The following is a 19,815-nucleotide window of genomic DNA, read 5'->3' on the forward strand; positions in this document are numbered from 1 at the left end:
TGAAGAACTCTGCTGTACAGAATAAAAATATTCCGAAACATGCATTMTGTTTGCAACAAGGCACTAAAGTAATACTGCAAAAAATGTGGCAAAGGAATCAACTTTTTGTCCTGAATACAGTGTATTGTTTATGGCAAATACAATAGATTACTGAGCACCACTCTCCATATTTTCAAGCATAGTGGTGGCCTGCATCATGTTATGGGTATGCTTTTAATCATTAAGCACTGGGGAGCTTTTCAGGATWAAAAAAAATAACTAAATGGAGCCAACTAGAGGAAAACCTAGTTGTCTGCTTTCCACCAAACACAAGGCCAAATCTATACTGGAGTTGCTTACCAAGAAGACAGTGAACGTTCTGAGTGGCCAAGTTACAGGTTTGACTTAAATCTATGGCAAGATCTGAAAATGGTTGTCTAGCAATGATTAAAAAACAATTTCACAGAGCTTGAAGAATTTTGAAAATGTGCCACAATCCAGGTGTGGAAAGCTCTTAAGACACGTATCCAGAAACACTCAGTTGTAATGAATAACTGCCAAAGGTGCTTCTACAAAGTATTGATTCAGGGCTGTGAATACATATGAAGGCACTGTATATCTTTGCACTACTCATAATTTCACTGAGCCTTGTGCCATCTAGCGTCCATGAGATGCAACTGTCAAATCAGCAAAAGTTTCACAACTTAAATAGTTAACCTAACAGCACACCCTAATGGAGGATTTTAAGAGTGTGGGGTGTTAGACAATCATGCAACATAAAATACACTAGTTAGCAACCCRATTCCCCCCCAAAATGTTAATCTTTAAATCGACTGAAGCTGTTTCATAAACAAAGTATGCCCTGTCCTTTTATATGGTGGGGAGGGGTCTTCCCGGCCCTTTAGAGTCAACCTTTAAGAGAAATAACATTCAGACCAGAAACATGGGAGTCATTTCGTTTGTGTTGAGTTTATTTACAGCTGAATTCAGTGGGAAAAGCTATCCCTTGTGCAACGAACTATTGGAATTCATAAACATCTTGCAAAAACAGCATTGATTCTAAAGTAATAGTTAATATAAAAAACACATTTCAAATGACTAATTCAATGCATAGGCCTTCATATCAATATATTCTTAAAGCATTACAGACTTGTATATGGAAATATCATAACACACCATTTAATAGCAATAACATAATATCTGGATTTTTATTATTTATTTTTTAAATTCCAGGTTAGCAGTAGCCACGCTCTCATCCAATAACTAACTTAAGTAATAGTACTAAGACTGTCAAATAAAAAGTCAACTGATATGGCAGACGTCAGAAGCAAGCTTAGGCACAACATCAGTAATACCACACTCACTGCTCCCCCCCCAAAAGAACTATACAAAACTATCAAACTACAAAAGCATAAGACTGTCAGAGGTGATGGAGTCTAGTTGAGTGAAATTGCATTGGCTGGGGGCTGTAGTGCTTTTAGCGAGAGGGAGTTCAATATAATGAACCATGGCGGTTTTTGTCAGTCAGAGCAGGGAACTGATTGAACCAGTACCTGGGCTTAAGGAGACAATATGACAACATCTCCTCTGACGCCCGGGATCCTTCAATTCAAAGTCCCATTAACTGGCTCTGCAAATGTTATGTCAAAATACATTCAGTACTCACCACAATATCACGTTTCACAGAGCAACTATCTTTGACCAAATGCGCATGCGCCAAATCCAATGACTCATTACTGCCACACACAGGTCGGCTGATCCAGCAGCAGTACAGTATCCCAAAACACATTTTTAGGAGGTAAACGCCATGCGTAACGGCAGTAACGACGATAGTTGCTCTGCGAAACGCCAAATTGTGGTGAGTACAGAATGTATTTTGACATAACATTTGCAGAGCCGGTTAATGGGACTTTGACTTGAAGGATCCTGAGCGTCAGAGAAGATCTCGTCATATTCAGGGTCTCCTCAAGCCCAGGTACTGGTTCAGTGACTCATGAGACATCACAGTCTCCTCAAGCCCAGGTACTGGTTCAGTGACTCATGAGACATCAAAACCACCATTTCAACCTCATGACATCGCAGACGACAATGGCAACCGGGCACCATATGCCAAAGCACCCAGAAACTGAAGAAGTGCCCCTCTTGAGGCGAGGTGGTTGGAAATACTCAGTTTGGTGCTTTAATTGGACCAAGGAGGTTTGGCACTAAAGAGGGAGATGTCTATAGTAGGTTCACCATCAGCAGGAATAGGGTCAGGTAGAACAGTAAGGTTTAGGGAATAGGGGGATAGTTCTGTAGCTTCTCCATTTTCTACATCTCAGGGCTTCCATAGAGGCCGAGAAGACAGAGGAGGGTAGTAGACCAGCTACTGGCCGACAGGGGGCGACGGGGGGCGAGGGTCGGTAGAATTCAGGAGAAGGGCCTCCTGGGGGTATCAGAATCCTGACGGCGTCAGGACGTTCATGTCCCGGGGTTTGAGTTTGTGTGGGCGAGTCTGGGGGGGTCTCTTGCCCTCGATGCCGCTGATCTCGATCTTGGGGGGGTTGAACTTGGCGGGGTCATCCACCATGAGGTTGACCTGGGTCTTAATGCCTTCCATGGTGTTGGACTTTGGCACGCCAAAGTACGACTGTAGTGTGAAGCCTGAGGGACAGCAGAGGAGACAAGGATGTTAACGCACCTGACAAAAAGGTATAGCATCAGCCAAGCAAAAAAATTGCAACGTCCATTACATTTTAAGTTATTTTTTAGAATCCGAAATGCTGACTTGACCATGACTATAGAATACTATTATTAACACATTCTCTCTTGGGAACACAAAGTCTATTCTTAGACCCTTCTCACTTTTTTTTATTTTTTTTTTAACAAAGAAAGCTCGGCCAACAACTCCCGAGGGACTGATTTCTCACCTGTGTTGGTTTCTGAACCGGGGTCAGTAGTGGACTTCTGTACTACCGGGCGAGAAGTTCCAAATAAGCTCCACCTCTCCCCTCCCGCTCCACCTCCTCCCTCGTTGCCTCCCATTTCAGGGCTGAGGTTAGGACTACTGAGTTCTGTGGAAGCGAGAAATGGTGCAAGACTCTGGCTGTTGAACCAGTTCCTGCATGTCCACACACAACAAAGCCATTAGAGACATGGAACAATTGAACCTAATGTGCCATCTGAAAATATGACTCATATTTGAATCTAGTGCTCATTCAGAGGGGAGTGGACGTCTATTCAACTACAGGATCTATTCCAAAATAGCCAAAAATAGCCATTTGATGCATACCTGCGGTTGAGTATCGGTGAGGCGTGGGGACTGACGCTGGGGGTAACGGAGGGGGTCCCGGAAGGGGTGCCACAAGGTGTGGATTGAGCTGATGTCGAAAGCCTGTCCTCCTTGAAGTCCCCGCTTGGCATTCTCAGCTTCTGCAGAGACAAAGAGGTAGAAAGATGCAGCTTAGAGATGTTGTTCAGTAGCTCCCTGTCTGCAGCCCATGAGGGAGAGAGAGGTGTGTGTTTTGCAAGACATTTACAGACAACACACATGACAAGAAGACACAGCAGGATTGTGACATTGAGACGAGTCAAATGATGGCTGGCCACAAACACACAAACCAAAGCCCAGTTTGGCCTGTCCCCCCCCCATTTGTTTCTGTGTCAAACTAAGGGTTATTGGAAACCGTTGACCGCCCTTAACCTCAGTCAATGGGAGAGATAGCCACTGAGGGGGCACTGAACAGAAGGAGTGAAGATACACTGGTGGGCCAACAGGCTACAAATTCCACTGGACCGGCACAAAGACAAATGGCCTTCTAATAACCCTCTCTACGAAGGGATCCCATTCCCATCAGTCCAAAATTAGAAGCTCACTGCATATCAAGTATTTTTATTATGTGTATAACTCAAACGCATCAAGAAAGGGAGTGTTCTTCCTAGGCCAAACAAGACAGGCAAACCACTTGTCCTGCACCCACCCACCCAGAAAGAAACCAAACCACCGTCAAGACCTGTCACAAACATCCCTATTACCCATAGCAGGATAAGCCTGCCAATATGGTTCCCCAGCTAGGTAGCAATATTCACAGAAGATTAGGCAATCTAGAGAGTTTCCCAGCTAATTCCATAGTCCATAGAACTATGCTATAGGCTAGTGAAAAAGCTCCAATCTTACCATTTTGAGTCTGTGGATTTTGGTTACTACCATCTCTGGAACGATATTCTCAATGTTCATCATCCTCCATTCTGTCGGGGAATATTGGGATGAATATCCCGTACCTCTGTATGTACAATGCACCTGCATTCTCTCTGTCTGTTCTCCAGGTTGCAATCCTTGCTCTTGAGTTCTGCTCACTGTACTGCTCATCATTCCAATGTGGCTGATGCACTGTCTGTCCCCTCTTGGTTTGCTCTGCTCCTAACATTCTATCTAGGGGTTTCCTCTTGGGTTTCAGCACCTGACCGAAACATAACCTTTTGGAACCCTGCCTGTCGAATCCAAATCTGGTGTCGACCACGGCTCCAGACGGTTGGTCAGGGACCACATGTTTATGTCACACCCATGAACCTGTCAAAGACCCAGGAGGGGGGTAAATCCCTGACAATGTGACATTGATAGACCACACCCTTTTAGTAGGAAGGGCAAACTCGATTGTGATTTCTGGTATATCATAAAATAAAATAAATTGCAGCACGATTTCAGACTCATTCCACAGTTTTTACATGATTAAGTACAATACCATTGGAAAGATCAATTTATAATCCTAAAACTTAAGTTGAAAATGATGCTGTCACTGCTTCCTGTTGACAAGACAATTTGATAAAGAGCCAAATGTCAAAACACAGCTTTAACTTGCCCAAATCAAAAACCAATACGGAGAAACAGTTTGTGATATGCTGAAAACATCAAATGTACTATCTACGCTGAGTATACAAAACATTAAGAACACTCCATAACAGACTGACCAGGTGAATCCAGGTGAACGCTATGATCCCTTACTGATGTCACCTGTTAAATCCACTTCAAAATCGGTGTAGATCGGTTAAAAACAGTTTCCCGTGTGTATCAAGAATGGTCCACCACCCAAACGGTGGGAAGCATTGTAGTCAACATGGGCCGACATCAATGTGAAATGCGTTCTACACCTTGTAGAGTCCATGCCCCTACGAATTGAGGCTGTTCTTATAAACTCAATATTAGGAAGGTGTTCATAATGTTTTGTATACTCAGGGTACACATACATGTGCAGCAAAAGTAACAATTTTAACGTTACTTGTTACAAGTTGCAATAAATCACTCATTGATTAGGAGAAAATATGGTTGTACGCGCTGTTGAAACTAACAACAACAAAAACGTCGTATATATTGTATCGATGTGCTACGGAGTCGAAGGTTTGTCAACACACGCTAGGGCCAGACTGGCAGAAACTGGCTCTAGCCTGATAAACTGTTTGTTTAACCGGGACCTCACCAAACAACGTTAGCTAGCAAGCTACGGTAGTTTAGCACAAAGCACAAAGTGTCCCCGTTTCTGTTGCCGGTATAACGTTAGACAGAAGTTAATAATTATTACCCAATCAGCTATATGACTATTCATTGTGTATATACTGTATGTTAAATTACCTTCGTTTCAGCTTGTTTTTGTTGCAAACGTACGGTAGGCCTCCGTTTATTTTACTGTTAGGTTAATTTAGCGAACGTTAGGCCTCGACATACAGGATATTGTCAAGGAAAATGAAACATAAATCTAATGAAATACCTTTTCATGAGAAGATTCCTTTGACTTTCCAGTACGATCCACTCTGTCACTTTATCCATTATTCGTATTTTGTATTCAAGTTTAATTGACAAATAAAGCACGGAGACGGAGGTACAATGATGTGTAGCTAGCTAAGTTAGCTACAAACCGGAAAAAAAAATCCCCTTTGTTACAGGCTTTCTGATTGGCTGTTTAAGGAAAATATGGGCGATCATGTCATTTTAAGGGTGTTGCCTGGCAACATGCAAAGCACAGAGAAATAAATTCTAGAACAGACTCATTCTTATTATACCTCAGTGGAACATACGGCACTATCTATGGTTTAATACAAGTGTCAAAAGAACATAGAACCCGAAATCGAATCGAGAACCTGGCAACAAATCAGATGATCAAAAAACAAATACATCACACAAGGAAATAGCCCTGCTTTATTGTGGGTGACAATTTCTATATCCAGTAGCATTTTCATAAACTTTATTAGTGGTGTTTATTTTACACAAAGGGTAAAATGTATATAAGCTATTGTCGAGCCATTATATGTGTTGATGAAAATGAGTCCACCATATATGTGGATACCATTCACCTATAAAATAACTGAATATAGATTATGATTACAATACTAAAATGACTGTGTAACATGAGTGGATATTGATTGAATTCATTCAGTTTGGCTCCTGGATGCTGATTGGCTGACAGGGAAGGACAATTTTTTTTATTTTTACTGTTCTAATTACGTTGGTAACCAGTTTATAATAGCAATAAGGCACCTCGGGGGTTTGTGGTATATGGCCAATATACATGGCTACGGGCTGTATCCAGGCACACCGTGTTGCGTCGTGCATAACAGCCCTTAGCCGTGGTATATTGGCCATAAACCACACCGCCTCATGCCTTATTGCTTAAATATACCACGGGTATGACGCAAAACTACTTGTTTACTGTTCTAATTACATTGGTAGCCGGTTTATAATACCAATATGGCACCTCAGGCATTTGTGGTATATGACCAATATACTACGGCGTTGTGCATAAGAACAGCCCTTAGCCATAGTACAGTATATTGGCCTCATACCATATACCCTCAGGCCTTATTTCTTAATTATACCACAGCATTGTTGAATACTGGTTTCTGATTGGCTAGAAGGGCATTCTAGAATGGGCATTAAAACCAAATAATGGACAGTTGGAAAAGATATCGGGACACCTTGCAGTCATGACGATATACCCTTGGCCACTGTTGGAGATTCTATCCAGTCAGATATTTACATGCAAGCGGTAGGTCATGTTCTAAAGCAATGTATTCTATTTATGTACATGTGTACAAGTTCAGTACGTACTGTATATATGCATAGGTGCTGCATGCAATAGGGGAAGCTAAGCTTATATGTAACATACTATATGTCGATATTTAAGAATAGCATGCAATCGGTTGGCTCTATAGAGACGTCTTTTGTTTACAAGCAAACGGCACATTCGAGCTATGCGCACCCTTCCTCGTATCAAAGTTAACAGTGTGTGAGTTATGACTATGAAAATAAACCAGAATGGTGGCTATAGCTATGTTCAACAAGTATATTATTGTTCTGGCTTTATCTAGCACGGTTTGTGATATTTTACCTTGCCTCGCTGGCTTGCTAGTGTGCTAGATAATCAATTCCATGATGACATCTGCAATGTTGTAGTAGACGATAACCATCTGCATCTGAAATTGGATGTTGTCGTATTCACTTCAACATAAACAAGCCTCTTTGATGATGCAGCCTGGAAATGGGTCTATGGAATCCAAACTGTTGACACTTGTATGCAACACCTTTGGACAGTCTCATTGACCCCTGGCCCAAGCCTAATCATACACCACAGAGACAACAACTGCACAGGCAGGCAGACACACATGAGGGTTACATTCAAGATGTATATTATACTGGTCTTTAAAAAAAAGAAAAACATATCCAAGCACACTCTAGAGGGAGAGAGCATGTTTCTAGTTCTTCAAGATTGATTGCTCTTATATAACACTATCTCCTGCTCCCATCCACCTATGGTATGTCAGGTAGCATGACTCAGATAGCATGAGTCTGCACTGATCAAAGGACTGGAATTACACCAACTATTTACAAACATTACAGTTTTTCTCAATCGCGCACAAGCATTTTTTGGTTCTGCATTGAAACATACAGTAACAATAGCAGAACAGCTATGATCAAATTCTCAAATACATTTACAGAACTTCTGATCATTTTCTTGCCTTAGTACCTAGCTTGCATATCATAGACCACCTTTTGATAAACTTTAAATGCAAATGTCATCAGTGAATACAAAATGGTATGTCAGAGAGCATGAGTCTGAACTGATATTAACTCATGCATTGATGGAAGGTTTAGCATTACACTCCGCCCACCCCTCCAGTGGACTGGGATATGCTTTTTCCAACGGTAAGCTGATCTTGTATCAGTGCCAACAGTCAATCCTCCAGTCCCTGTCATACTCACAGGCATCTGCCCCTCAGCCAGGCGGTGGAATCGTGTGTCCTCTGCAGAGAGGCCCTTGTGGGGGGTGTAGCCAGCTTCTGTTAGCCCTGCCTGGAGCTCAAACCTCTGGAGGCTCTCCTGGGTCTGCTCTGAAGGACCAGGGATGGGTTCACAGTCAGCAGTAGGACATACAAGTCTAGTGTGGTGTACTAGTCTAGCGCAGCAATGTTGAATGCAATGATATTATGTCATCCATCCTATCCCATATATCTATCTATGTCATTCCTATCATCTAGAACAGGGACGGGCAACTTTGATGGGGGTGGGGACAACAACAAAAACTAAACTCCCCCCCCACCCCCTGCGAGCAAAACATTTTAGCGGCCCCCATCGTGACAGTGAAGATAAAAATTGTAGTTTTAAGGTTAATTTACTGCTATTCTACACATTTTGCCATGGGGTGGAGAGAAGATTTTGTAATTTTATAACTAATTTCATACAATTCAAAGAATTTTGCCATGGGGCGGAGAGAAGAATGTTCAGTTTTACAGCTTATTTCCTGCAATTCTACCCATTTTGCCAAAGGGTGGAGGCATATGTTTGCTGTGTTTAATATGAAAATTGATGATCAATGGGCCCCACTCCGGTCAGTCATTGGACCATGCTTACTACAAGTTTAAATAGCTGGCCAATAGACTAACTTACCAATCTCAAAAAATGTAGCTGACATGGGCTAATTGAGTGACTGTGTGTTTTCTAGTTGAGAGACCTTGGGTATTCTATTATTCGCAAGTTGCCCATCCCTGATCTATACAGTGCAATATATACATTTGAAGTCGGAAGTTTACATACACATAGGTTGGAGTCATTAAAACTCATTTTTCAACTTCTCCACAAATTTCTTGTTAACAAACTATAGTTTTGGCAAGTCGGTTAGGACATCTACTTTGTGCATGACACAACTCATTTTTCCAACAATTGTTTACAGACAGATTATTTTACTTATAATTCACTGTATCACAATTCCAGTGGGTCAGAAGTTTACATACACTAAGTTGACTGTGCCTTTAAACAGTTTGGACAACTCCAGAAAATGATGTCATGGCTTTAGAAGCTTCTGATTGGCTAATTGACATCATCATCATTTGAGTCAATTGGAGGTGTAGCTGTGGATGTATTTCAAGGCCTACCTTCAAACTGAGTGTCTCTTTGCTTGACGTCATGGGAAAATCAAAACAAATCAACCAAAAATAATTGTAGACCACCACAAGTCTGGTTCATCCTTGGGAGCAATTTTCAAGTGCCTGAAGGTACCACGCTCATCTGTACAAACAATAGTATGCAAGTATAAACACCATGGGAACAAGCAGCCGTCATACCGCTCAGAAAGGAGACGCGTTCTCTCCTAGAGATGAACGTACTTTGGTGCAAAAGTGCAAAATCAATCCCAGAACAACAGCAAAGGACCTTGTGAAGATGCTGGAGGAAATAGGTACAAAAGTATCTATATCCACAGTAAAACAAGTCCTATATTGACATAACCTGAAAGGACGCTCAGCAAGGAAGAAGCCACTGTTACAAAACCGCCATTAAAAAGACAGACTACGGTTTGCAAATGCACATGGGGACAAAGATCGTACTTTTTGGAGAAATGTCCTCTGGTCTGATGAAACAAAAATAGAACTGTTTGGCCATAATGACCATCGTTATGTTTGGAGGAAAAGGGGGAGGCTTGCAAGCCGAAGAACATCATCCCAACCGTGAAGCACGGGGGTGGCAGCATCATGTTGTGGGTGTGCTTTGCTGCAGGAGGGACTGGTGCACTTCACAAAATAGATGGCATCATGAGGAAAGGAAAATGATGTGGATATATTGAAGCAACATCTCAAGACATCAGTCAGGAAGTTAAAGCTTGGTCACAAATGGGTCTTCCAAATGGACAATGACCCCAAGCATACTTCCAAAGTTGTGGCAAAATGGCTTAAGGACAACAAAGTCAAGGTATTGGAGTGGCCATCACAAAGCCCTGACCTCAATCCCATAGAAAATGTGTGGGCAGAACTGAAAAAGCGTGTGCGAACAAGGAGGCCTACAAACCTGACTCGGTTACACCAGCTCTGTCAGGAGGAATGGGCCAAAATTCACCCAACTTATTGTGGGAAGCTTGTGGAAGGCTACCCGAAATGTTTGATCCAAGTTAAACAATTTAAAGGAAATGCTACCAAATACTAATTGAGTGTATGTAAATTTCTGAACCACTGGGAATGTGATAAAAAAAATAATGTGAAAAAATAAATAATAATAATTCTCAATAATTTCACATTCTTAAAATAAAGTGGTGATCCCAACTAAGACCTAAGACAGGGAATTTATTACTTGGATTAAATGTCAGTAATTGTGAAAAACTGAGTTTAAAAGTATTTGGCTAAGGTGTATGTAAACTTCCGACTTCAACTGTATACCATCTATTCTGATATTTCTACAATATTCCATATAGTATGATCAGAGTGCATCAGGATTTGGGATGTCTTACTGTGTTAGCATGTTGGATGTCTAGTTACTTTGTAAAGTTGACAGGTATCTCACTATGTTAACATGTTACCGCAAGGCAAGCGGTACCGGAGCGCCAAGTCTAGGACCAAAAGGCTCCTTAGCAGCTTCTACCCCCAAGCCATAAGACTGTTGAACAATTAATCAAACGGCCACCGGACTAATGGCCACCGGAGTAGCAGCAGTGTTTTGAACGATGTTGGATGTGTAGATACATTGTAAATTTGACAATGTGAGTTTGTTTGTTTTCCTACTTACTGATCATGAGTGTGTTCATGAGCGAGGAGGCTTTGGCCTTGACCACGGGGACAGGGGACTTGACCGGTGCTGCTGTTGTTGCCACGTTAAACTGACTGGCAGACAAGTTCAGTGTCTTCCCAGTGCAACTCTCGTCCTCCTGGACATAACAACAGGCCAATGGGTTTAATATGAACACAATACTACGTGCTTTATGGGTGGTCACTCTCCCAGCCACGGTTCATTAAACTCTACAGTGATAACCTCGGCCAGGTTGGACATTGAGCGTTACAGTTGCCGTTACACAACAAGTACTATTACACAACTATAAACTTCTATACTGTATGTAGTAACAGGATAGATAACTAGGAGATATTTAGGTTCTGTACCTCAACAATCCTCTTGAACTTCCTCTGTGGGATGAGAGGGTCCTTCCATGGGTTGTTGACACACATGTCAGGGGGAGGGGAGTGCATGGGAGCGTCCAGGGCCTCGTCATAGCTAAAGGCTCGTCTGGACATACCAATGGGGGACGAGAACCCCCCAAAGAATCCCCCCGATACACCAGACTCCAGTGCTGGAATTGAAGACAATGGTAAGAGAAACATTAGAGCAACATTTAATGACCTCACCTAATTTATTTGACCGCTAGTGGACCGTTTGTGTGTCAAATGAAGAAGCACACCATCACATTTACTATCTTATTGTGTTGGGAATCAAAGAAATGGTACTAGTCATCAATTCTATTTGCTTTCATCTTTGATGATGTGTATCACACGTGATCAATGAAGGAGGATGTTCATCATGTGTTACCTGGTATATCACCCTGTCTGGATCCCATTCTGCAGTGTGCTATGGAGGACCAGGTTATCTATGCGAATGAAGGTGAATGTGGAGATCTTGACTGGCTTCCTAATCTGCAGAGATCAGCATAAAACCCAACATGAGTTATATAATGGGGCAGAGTTCCAGAGGCCTGGGCCCGTATCCACAAGGTATCTTCAGAGTAGGAGTGCTGATCTATGATCAGTATTGCCTTTTAGATCATAAAGAATCAAATGATATGGACAGATGGGGACCTGATCCTAGATCAGCACTCTGAGACGCTTCGTGGATACGGGTCCTGATACAACAACAAAAAATGCTTTATGAATAATGTCAACACACTAATTAATAAAGGTTTGGTTTTATGTTTGTTTTGGGAAGAGCACAATGTCCTGGGAGGGGTTCTGACCCCCAAATAGACCTGAGTCTGGTTACCAGAAGCCTATGTTACAAAAGGTCACAACATCAGAGTCATGTCACGGAAAGACAGGAAGTCACACACGTCACACAACCATGTTACAGTGTCCACACCAGATGGTGAAGGTGAAGCAATGTTCCAATGTATATTTGTAGGCTATAATGCGAGAATATTAATCAATTGAGTTGTTTTCTTATTGCAAGTTGCAACAGACCAATGCTGTTTGCACAACATGCACTCCTATAACAATTATCCCGGTACTGTGTGGCCTAAACTCTCCTTCATCTACCACCAATCTTATCAACAGATCAGTAACAAATGCAATTCTTTTAACACCATTCCCAAGATTTTGTGAGATTAAATTCCTGAATCGTGGAGACACCATGGGGAAGACATATATAGCCTACCATAGCAGGCTGCTGTTTAAAATGTCCGAAATAGAAAGGGGAAGCAGTAATAGGAGGTAAAAAATATTTGCAGAACATGAGAAACATGCGATTGTCACGATTGTGAAAGTCAAGACAGCATAGCTTTAATTAACCTATACTGAAATTGACAACGTCGGCAGCAGCGCTTGCCAGCTGGACAGTGACTTGCACAAATACAATATTGATGTGAAGTTCGCAAACGATTCGTTCTTTTTGAACGACTCTTTTCACTGATTCGAGAGTCAAAATTATTTTCTCCGATTGACTCGTTCATTTTAGTCGTTCGTTTGACCTGCTGGCCGGCCTGGCCGCAATTAATTCAAAGCAGGATTAATACGCGATTCTCCGGTTCAGCGGATCCAAGAGACGACAACCAACAGTCCATCATGTGCACAGCAGAAAAATCATGTTACAGGCATCATAGAGAAGGAAAATAACTGACAAATTATTAATGCAATCATTTGATTATTAAATGTTATTGGACACAGCTTTGTAGAACCAAAACATACACAACCTTCTGCTTAACACTCGAACTCAAGAGCGAATCGTTTGTGTGGCTGCTGCAGTTCTCGAACAATAGCCTATTGCAGAGGTAGGCAACCCTGGTCCTGGAGTGCCGAAGGCACTTCATGTTTTTGAGTTAACTGACCTGGAAGACCATGGGGGTGTGTTGAATTTAGGCAACCACTGAACAAATACATTAGCTCAGTTAGTCAGGTAGGACTGGGCGATATGGCCAAAATGTCATATCACAGTATTTTATGTTTTTGAAAATAAAATGTTTATATTGTAACGACCCTGGGTTTATAAGCGCGGATATCGACTCTGCCGCTCGAGCATGCTTTTGCGGTACAGTCAATAGCGCGCTGGACTTCGGGCTAGAAGGTCTTTCTCCATTCTGATTGTTTTATACATTTCAACTTCAACCAAAAATCATTTTCAGCATTTACATCCATTTCTGCCACATGGACGATATGGACAAACAATCTAGGCCTTATTTTTAACCAAATGTTGCAATTGAAATTTGATTTGCGATTTAGAGCAAAACACTTGTGTTAACTGTTGGATTCATGGATTATGATAATTGTAATTATATAGTTAGAATATATAGTGGGCACTTTGAATAAGCGTTGTTTGACATGACAACGAATGAAAATACCAGGGAGGAGTTAATTGTGACAAGGTAGGAAGCAGCGTTGATAAGTATTTCCTAGGTTACCCTATAATCTTTGTCTACATTGAATATTTTCCCTAAACTACTTCATGTAGTGTACAAATTCATGCTTCGCATATTACTCTTTGATTTTGAAGATACTGTTACACAAACAACATGCTCATTTAGGTCTACACCATCACTGGTATTATCAGGCTGTATAGCCAACTACGTTTGCTCTTACTCAGTACATTTATTAGCTAGCTAACTAACTAACGTTAGCCAGCCAAACCAGCCAGCTAACTAGCGATTACCATTAGCGGCTAACAAGATTTGGGCACAATTTGCTAATTAGCTGTTTGCAGGTGTAAGAAACACAAATGAATAGTGTCATAAAAGAACACTAGTGAATTTATATTAAGAAGCAAAGTGAAAACAGCATCGTTGTTTATCAACACTGATACATGTGTTGCATTGACCATGCAGACCGAATGCAAGTGTCTAGTAGTGGTCAAGGAACAACCACGCGCTCCTTGAGTGACAGGGGCTGGTCTAGTAGTGGTCGAGGAACAACCAATGCGCTCCTTGAGTGACAGGGGCTGGGCTAGGTCTGTGTGGAAAGCGGCATGGAGAGTGAGAGCGGAGAGAGATTACTCAAGAAGTGAAGTAAACTAAATCGACGTTACACATATCGTATCACATTTAACAAACCAAACATTCAAATGCCGTTATCGAAGGTAAAGTAATAAGTTAAACCGCTCCTTGCATCAATACTGGTATATCGGAAAATGCAGTATACCGCCCAGAGGTGTGCGCCACACCTGACCAACTGAGCTAATTGATCAGTTGGAGCAAAATCTTGCAGTATACAGACCCATGCAGTGTGACAAATGTAAATTACTTGATTATGTGTCAAGTGTATGTAGACGGGAGGAGTATTATTTGCCTGCTGAGCCTAAATGCTGCAATTGTGGTTTGTGAACATGCACCCGAATTCCTGACGTGTCCTGTTAGGCAGGGTGAAGGAAACGGATGCGGCAAGAATAAGGGCTGACCAGAATGTGTCCTGTCCAGAGGCGGCGAGAAGAGTGGCAGAAAGAAGTGAAGAAGTAATGGTAGTAGGAGTAAAGACACTAGATGATGTCTCTTGTCAACAGAGGGATCCTGACATGTTGTATGTTAAGAAGGTGGACTTTGTAGCGTTTATTACTTTATTATGCATTGTGAATGCGGCTGAGCATTTTTGGGGGGGACTCGTGGATTTTTCTGCAGAGGCATTACAAGGAATTCTGTCGATGAATGCTCGGTCCTACCAGGCACCTGAGGCTGTGTATGGATGTGATTTCAACTGTGACTGAAGGAGTGGGGAGGTTGTTTGATTTATCGTCCCCACATGGAATATTTGTTCTTACATTAATCAGTAGGTGTAGTCTGCCATAAAACTTTCAAGAAGAAGGACATTGGCTAATCTCCCCCGCGGCTGTCAAACAGTTATATTCTGCCAAGAGTCGTTCTTAATCTAGTCCGGTTGCGGCCGCAACTAGACCTCGTTTCAAAGGTATCAATAAATCATCGTATTTATATGCCTAGCAATCACAAATGTACATTGCTTGAAGCACAGTTTTCAAAATTTCTGTCACATATGACAGCTCCAATAAGCCCCCTATGGTGAACGAGATGGCTTGTAGAATCATGATTCTTTCGAGTTTTTAGTTCATCGTTCGCCGATAGGGGTTCCTGCGTGCTCTGGGCATTAGGCCTACTGACTCAAATGAACGAAATGAGTCGAAAGATTCATTCATTTGACTGAACGAGTCGAAAAGATCCGAGTCAGTAAAAAGAGTCAACTCCCAATCACTAAAAGATTACGTGAAAGGCAGGCAGAATACTGGAATTAAATTCATACGATCGGCTACATGCGCCTTAAAAATATTTATATTGATAAACCATGAATATTATAGGCCTACTTATAATACAAATATATAATTATCTTGATATTAAGGTGGATTTTACTATTGCTGTAGGCTATTAAAATATAATTACACGTAGGCTATAACCCAACCACCGACGCAATAAAAACACATGTATTGATCATATTGGTTATTACAGAAACATGACAAGATGCAGTTATAAATTATAGAGATTTCTCACCTATGATGACGATGTACCTGCTATACCTCAATAAAGTCCACTCACTGTCGTAACTGCGCTGTATTTGAACCGATTTTGGTGAACAAACAGACAACGGCCTAATCCATGACTTTAGGATGGGCACGCAAATTAACAAATGCAGTGACAAGCGGTCAAGCACCGGACCAATGAATGAGCATTCTGAAAAATAACGGAAGTGATCATGCTGGAATGGGAATTGTAAAAATGAAAGTCTTGACTCCTCCCTGGTGCATGGGTTTGTCTGTCTTGATTCTAGACATGATGCAGAGACCAGAGAGACGTTTTAAAATGCATTTTATTTTGTACAATGGTCACACCTCACAGCAACATCCCAATTATTACAATTATATGTATATATTTGAATGTATAGTAAACATGTTATTATACACATTTCAACTTGCTTTGTTGTATCCTCGCATACATTCACCCATACATTCACCCATACATTTACTCATACATTCACCCATACATTCACCCATACATTTACTCATACATTCACCCATACATTCACACATACAGTGCATTGACTAGAAAACCAACTTACTTCCCCTTGAGTGTGCACATCATGTGGTTGAAGTCCTGTAAAGTTACTTTAGACTCTCTACCACTATTACATAAATGTAATGATGGCAGCACACACAGTCACACAGTAGCATAGTTTCCCCAATGCAAATAGGGGTTTAGACATATAGGGGGCCAGCCAGATGCCTGACGACGAACAAGATCGACGACCACCACATCCTCATATATTCTCGAATAGAATAATCATAATATGATTAGCCTGCTTTATTACTTACACATAACTTAAAACGTTCTGAAGTAAAGGTCTACACATTACACATTTTCCCATTGATCTATGTATCAAATGTCAGGACACAGAATTATAGGCCTCTGGAACTGACAATCCAATCTTGAACTTGCTAGACTATTGAATTTCACTCTGTACCCAAAGTAGCCGATGCCTCACTGTTCTCATTGTTCAATTGAAAGTTGTCTCAGGTTCATATGGACCAATGTCTGTGACGATGCATGTATAGGTAATTCAGAATGACTATATAATGTTGAGATTCAGTAGAATAATTTGTGCCTTTGAGCCATGCCTTTTAAAGACATGCTCTAACAACATGCTATTGGCCTTGGCTTTTCTAGCTACTTGCCTTTTTACTATCAGGCCTTTTGCATGTTCACATGACCACTTGAACCCAAAGCTCTGTATTAGAACTTTTACCTTGACTGGATCCTGAAAGTCAAATCTCCTCTTTTACCTTTTCAAAGTCAACTTGCTACTTCAAAATTACTGCTTCTACATAATTAAATGATGAACACCCTCCTCTTAGTTTACTGCAAGGAATCCAGGTGACATTATAACCCAGGGTTTCCCAAACTCGTTCCTCGGGACACCAAGGGGAGCACGTTTTGGTTTTTGCTCTAGCGCTACACAGCTGATTCATATAATTAACTCATCAAGCTTTGATCATGTGAATCAACTGTGTAGTGCTAGGGCAAAAACCTAAACATTCACCCCTTGGGGTCCTGAGGACAGAGTTTGGGAAACGCTGTTATAACCTGTCAAAACTTTGATTGAACCCCACAGTACACATTACAAAAAGGTGCTATTGGGTTCCACGTAGGACCCTTTCCACAGAGGGTTCTACATCGAACCCAAAATTGTTCTATGTGGAACCAAAAATGCTTCTCCCTGGAACCAAAAAGGGTTCTCCTATGGGGATAGCCGAATAACCCTTTTTTTCGAAGGGTGTAGGGTGTAGGGTGTACAGTAGCAATAAATTCAGCTCTAGCTTTGGAGGATGCAATGAAAGTTATTTTTCATTATGCATGATATCAGTGTGGAATGGACAAGTTAACTTCAGTCTCTAAGATTGTAACCGATTTGCACCAGAAAGTGAGGAGACTGCATTAGAAAGTGAGGAGACTACATTGGAAAGTGAGGAGACTACATTAGAAAGTGAGGAGACTACATTAGAAAGTGAGGAGACTACATTGGAAAGTGAGGAGACTACATTAGAGACTACATTAGAAAGCGAGGAGACTATATTAGAGACTACATTAGAAAGCGAGGAGACTACATTCGAAAGCGAGGAGACTACATTAGAATGCCGGGAGACTACATTAGAAAGTGTGGAGACTACATTAGAAAGTGAGGAGACTACATTAGTCTATTAGTGTATTGTCTGTGTCTGGTGGCCATGGGGTGTAAAGTCAACTCAGAGTCCCTAACCCTAACCCTTACAGCATGGAATGGGAACATATTCTCAACATGGTTAATATCAAATCCAAAATAACCACAGCACCCCGACGGTCGGTCTGTCTCACTGGATCGGGTTCCCTGTGATATTTGTGAGCATGGGTAGGAGCGTCTAGGACCATGGCATGTGATAGTCCTCAGGCAGAGGAACGTCTGTACAAGACGGAGAGAACACAGATTTTTTGGATGCTCTGGAAAGGGCATCTGCATTCTGTATGATCGTGGCTGCGTTCCAAATGAAATCCTATACCTTTGACAAGAGCCTCAATGGGCCCTGGTCAAAAGTAGTGTACTAAATAGTGAATGGGGTACGATTTGGGACACAGTTCTACTGTATCTGCTAGACTTGCGTCAGAAGTAGTCACAAGATATACCTTCCCCCAACCTCACCAACGTCATTTGCCTTTCTGAGATATACAGTGCATTCAGAAAGTATTCAGTCCCCTTGACTTTTTCCAAATATTTTTACATTACAGCCTTATTCTATAATTGATTAAATGTTTTTTTTCTTCTCATCAGGCTACCCCATAATGACAAAGTAAAAACAGGATTTTAGAAATGTGTGCAAATGTATATTAACCCCCCCCCTGGAAATATCACATTTACATAAGTATTCATACCCTTTACTCAGCAGTATGTTAAAGCACCTTTGGCAGAGATTACAGCCTCGAGTCTTATTGGGTATGATGCTTCAAGCTTGGCACACCTGTATTTGGGGAGTTTCTCCCATTCTTCTTTGCAGATCCTCTCAATCTCTGTCAGGTTGGATGGGGAGCGTTGCTGCACAGCTATTTTCAGGTCTCTCCAGAGATGGTCGATCGGGTTCAAGTCTGTGCTCTGGCTGGGCCACTCAAGGACATTCAGAGACTTGTCCCAAAGCCTGCATTGTCTTGGCTGTAATCTTAGGGTTGTTGTCCTGTTGGAAGGTGAACCTTCGCCCCAGTCTGAGGTCCTGAGAGCTCTGGAGCAGGTTTCATCAAGGATCTCTCTGTACTTTGCTCTGTTCATCTTTATCTAGATCCTGACTAGTCTCCCAGTCCCTGCCACTGAAAAACATCCCCACAGCATGATTCTGGGACCTTCAATCCTGCAGACATTTTTTGGTACCCTTCCCCAGATCTGTGCCTCGACACAATCCTGTCTCGGAGATCTACGGACAATTCCTTCAACCTCATGGTTAAGATTTTGTTCTGACATGCACTGTCAACTGTGGGACCTTATATAGGTGCCTTTCCAAATCAGGACCAATCAAATAAAATGTTAGTCATCTGAGCCAAATACAACAGGTGTAGACTTTACTGTGAAATGCTTACTTACAAAATGATGTGATGTGAAAGGATGTGACAAACTGAAACTAGCAACAGCAAGAAAAAGCCCCCTTTCTTATACACCGACTTCACTCCTCACTCTGCAACCTCACTTATTAGCAAGTTTTAGAGTGGATAATAATAAAGATTATTTTTTAAGGATTTATAGGAGTTAATTTGGCTTTGAGTCACTTTAAATCCTAGTTGACTATATTGTTTAGTTAGATCAAAGGAAGTAATTGCCCTTGTTGATGTGGTTCATCTCCCTTCA

At 41.6% G+C, this 19,815-nt stretch overlaps 1 protein-coding gene across 1 annotated transcript; it reads right to left on the minus strand.

Annotated features, from left to right (window-relative positions):
* Positions 1–929: 929 nt before the first annotated feature.
* LOC111967374 (putative monooxygenase p33MONOX) lies at positions 930–16,120 on the minus strand. Its single transcript, XM_023992339.2, has 8 exons — positions 15,951–16,120; positions 11,789–11,892; positions 11,365–11,552; positions 10,997–11,135; positions 8,210–8,337; positions 3,251–3,390; positions 2,889–3,079; positions 930–2,622 (listed from the first exon to the last, which is right to left on the minus strand). Exons 2-8 carry the CDS (start codon positions 11,814–11,816, stop codon positions 2,414–2,416), a joined length of 1,023 nt encoding a protein of 340 aa, XP_023848107.1. The 5' UTR covers positions 11,817–11,892; positions 15,951–16,120; the 3' UTR covers positions 930–2,413.
* Positions 16,121–19,815: the final 3,695 nt, after the last annotated feature.

The sequence above is a fragment of the Salvelinus sp. IW2-2015 genome, linkage group LG8 (genome assembly GCF_002910315.2).
Source record: "Salvelinus sp. IW2-2015 linkage group LG8, ASM291031v2, whole genome shotgun sequence".
NCBI classification, from domain to species: Eukaryota; Metazoa; Chordata; class Actinopteri; order Salmoniformes; family Salmonidae; genus Salvelinus; species Salvelinus sp. IW2-2015.

Excerpts from the sequence above, each read along its gene's own strand:
- LOC111967374 (XM_023992339.2), bottom strand. The coding sequence starts at position 11,816 with ATGGGATCCAGACAGGGTGATATACCAG. Across the intron at positions 11,136-11,364 it reads AGTTCAAGAGGATTGTTGAG|GAGGACGAGAGTTGCACTGG; the intron begins GTACAGAACCTA and ends TGTTATGTCCAG. Across the intron at positions 2,623-2,888 it reads CGGTTCAGAAACCAACACAG|GCTTCACACTACAGTCGTAC; the intron begins GTGAGAAATCAG and ends GCTGTCCCTCAG.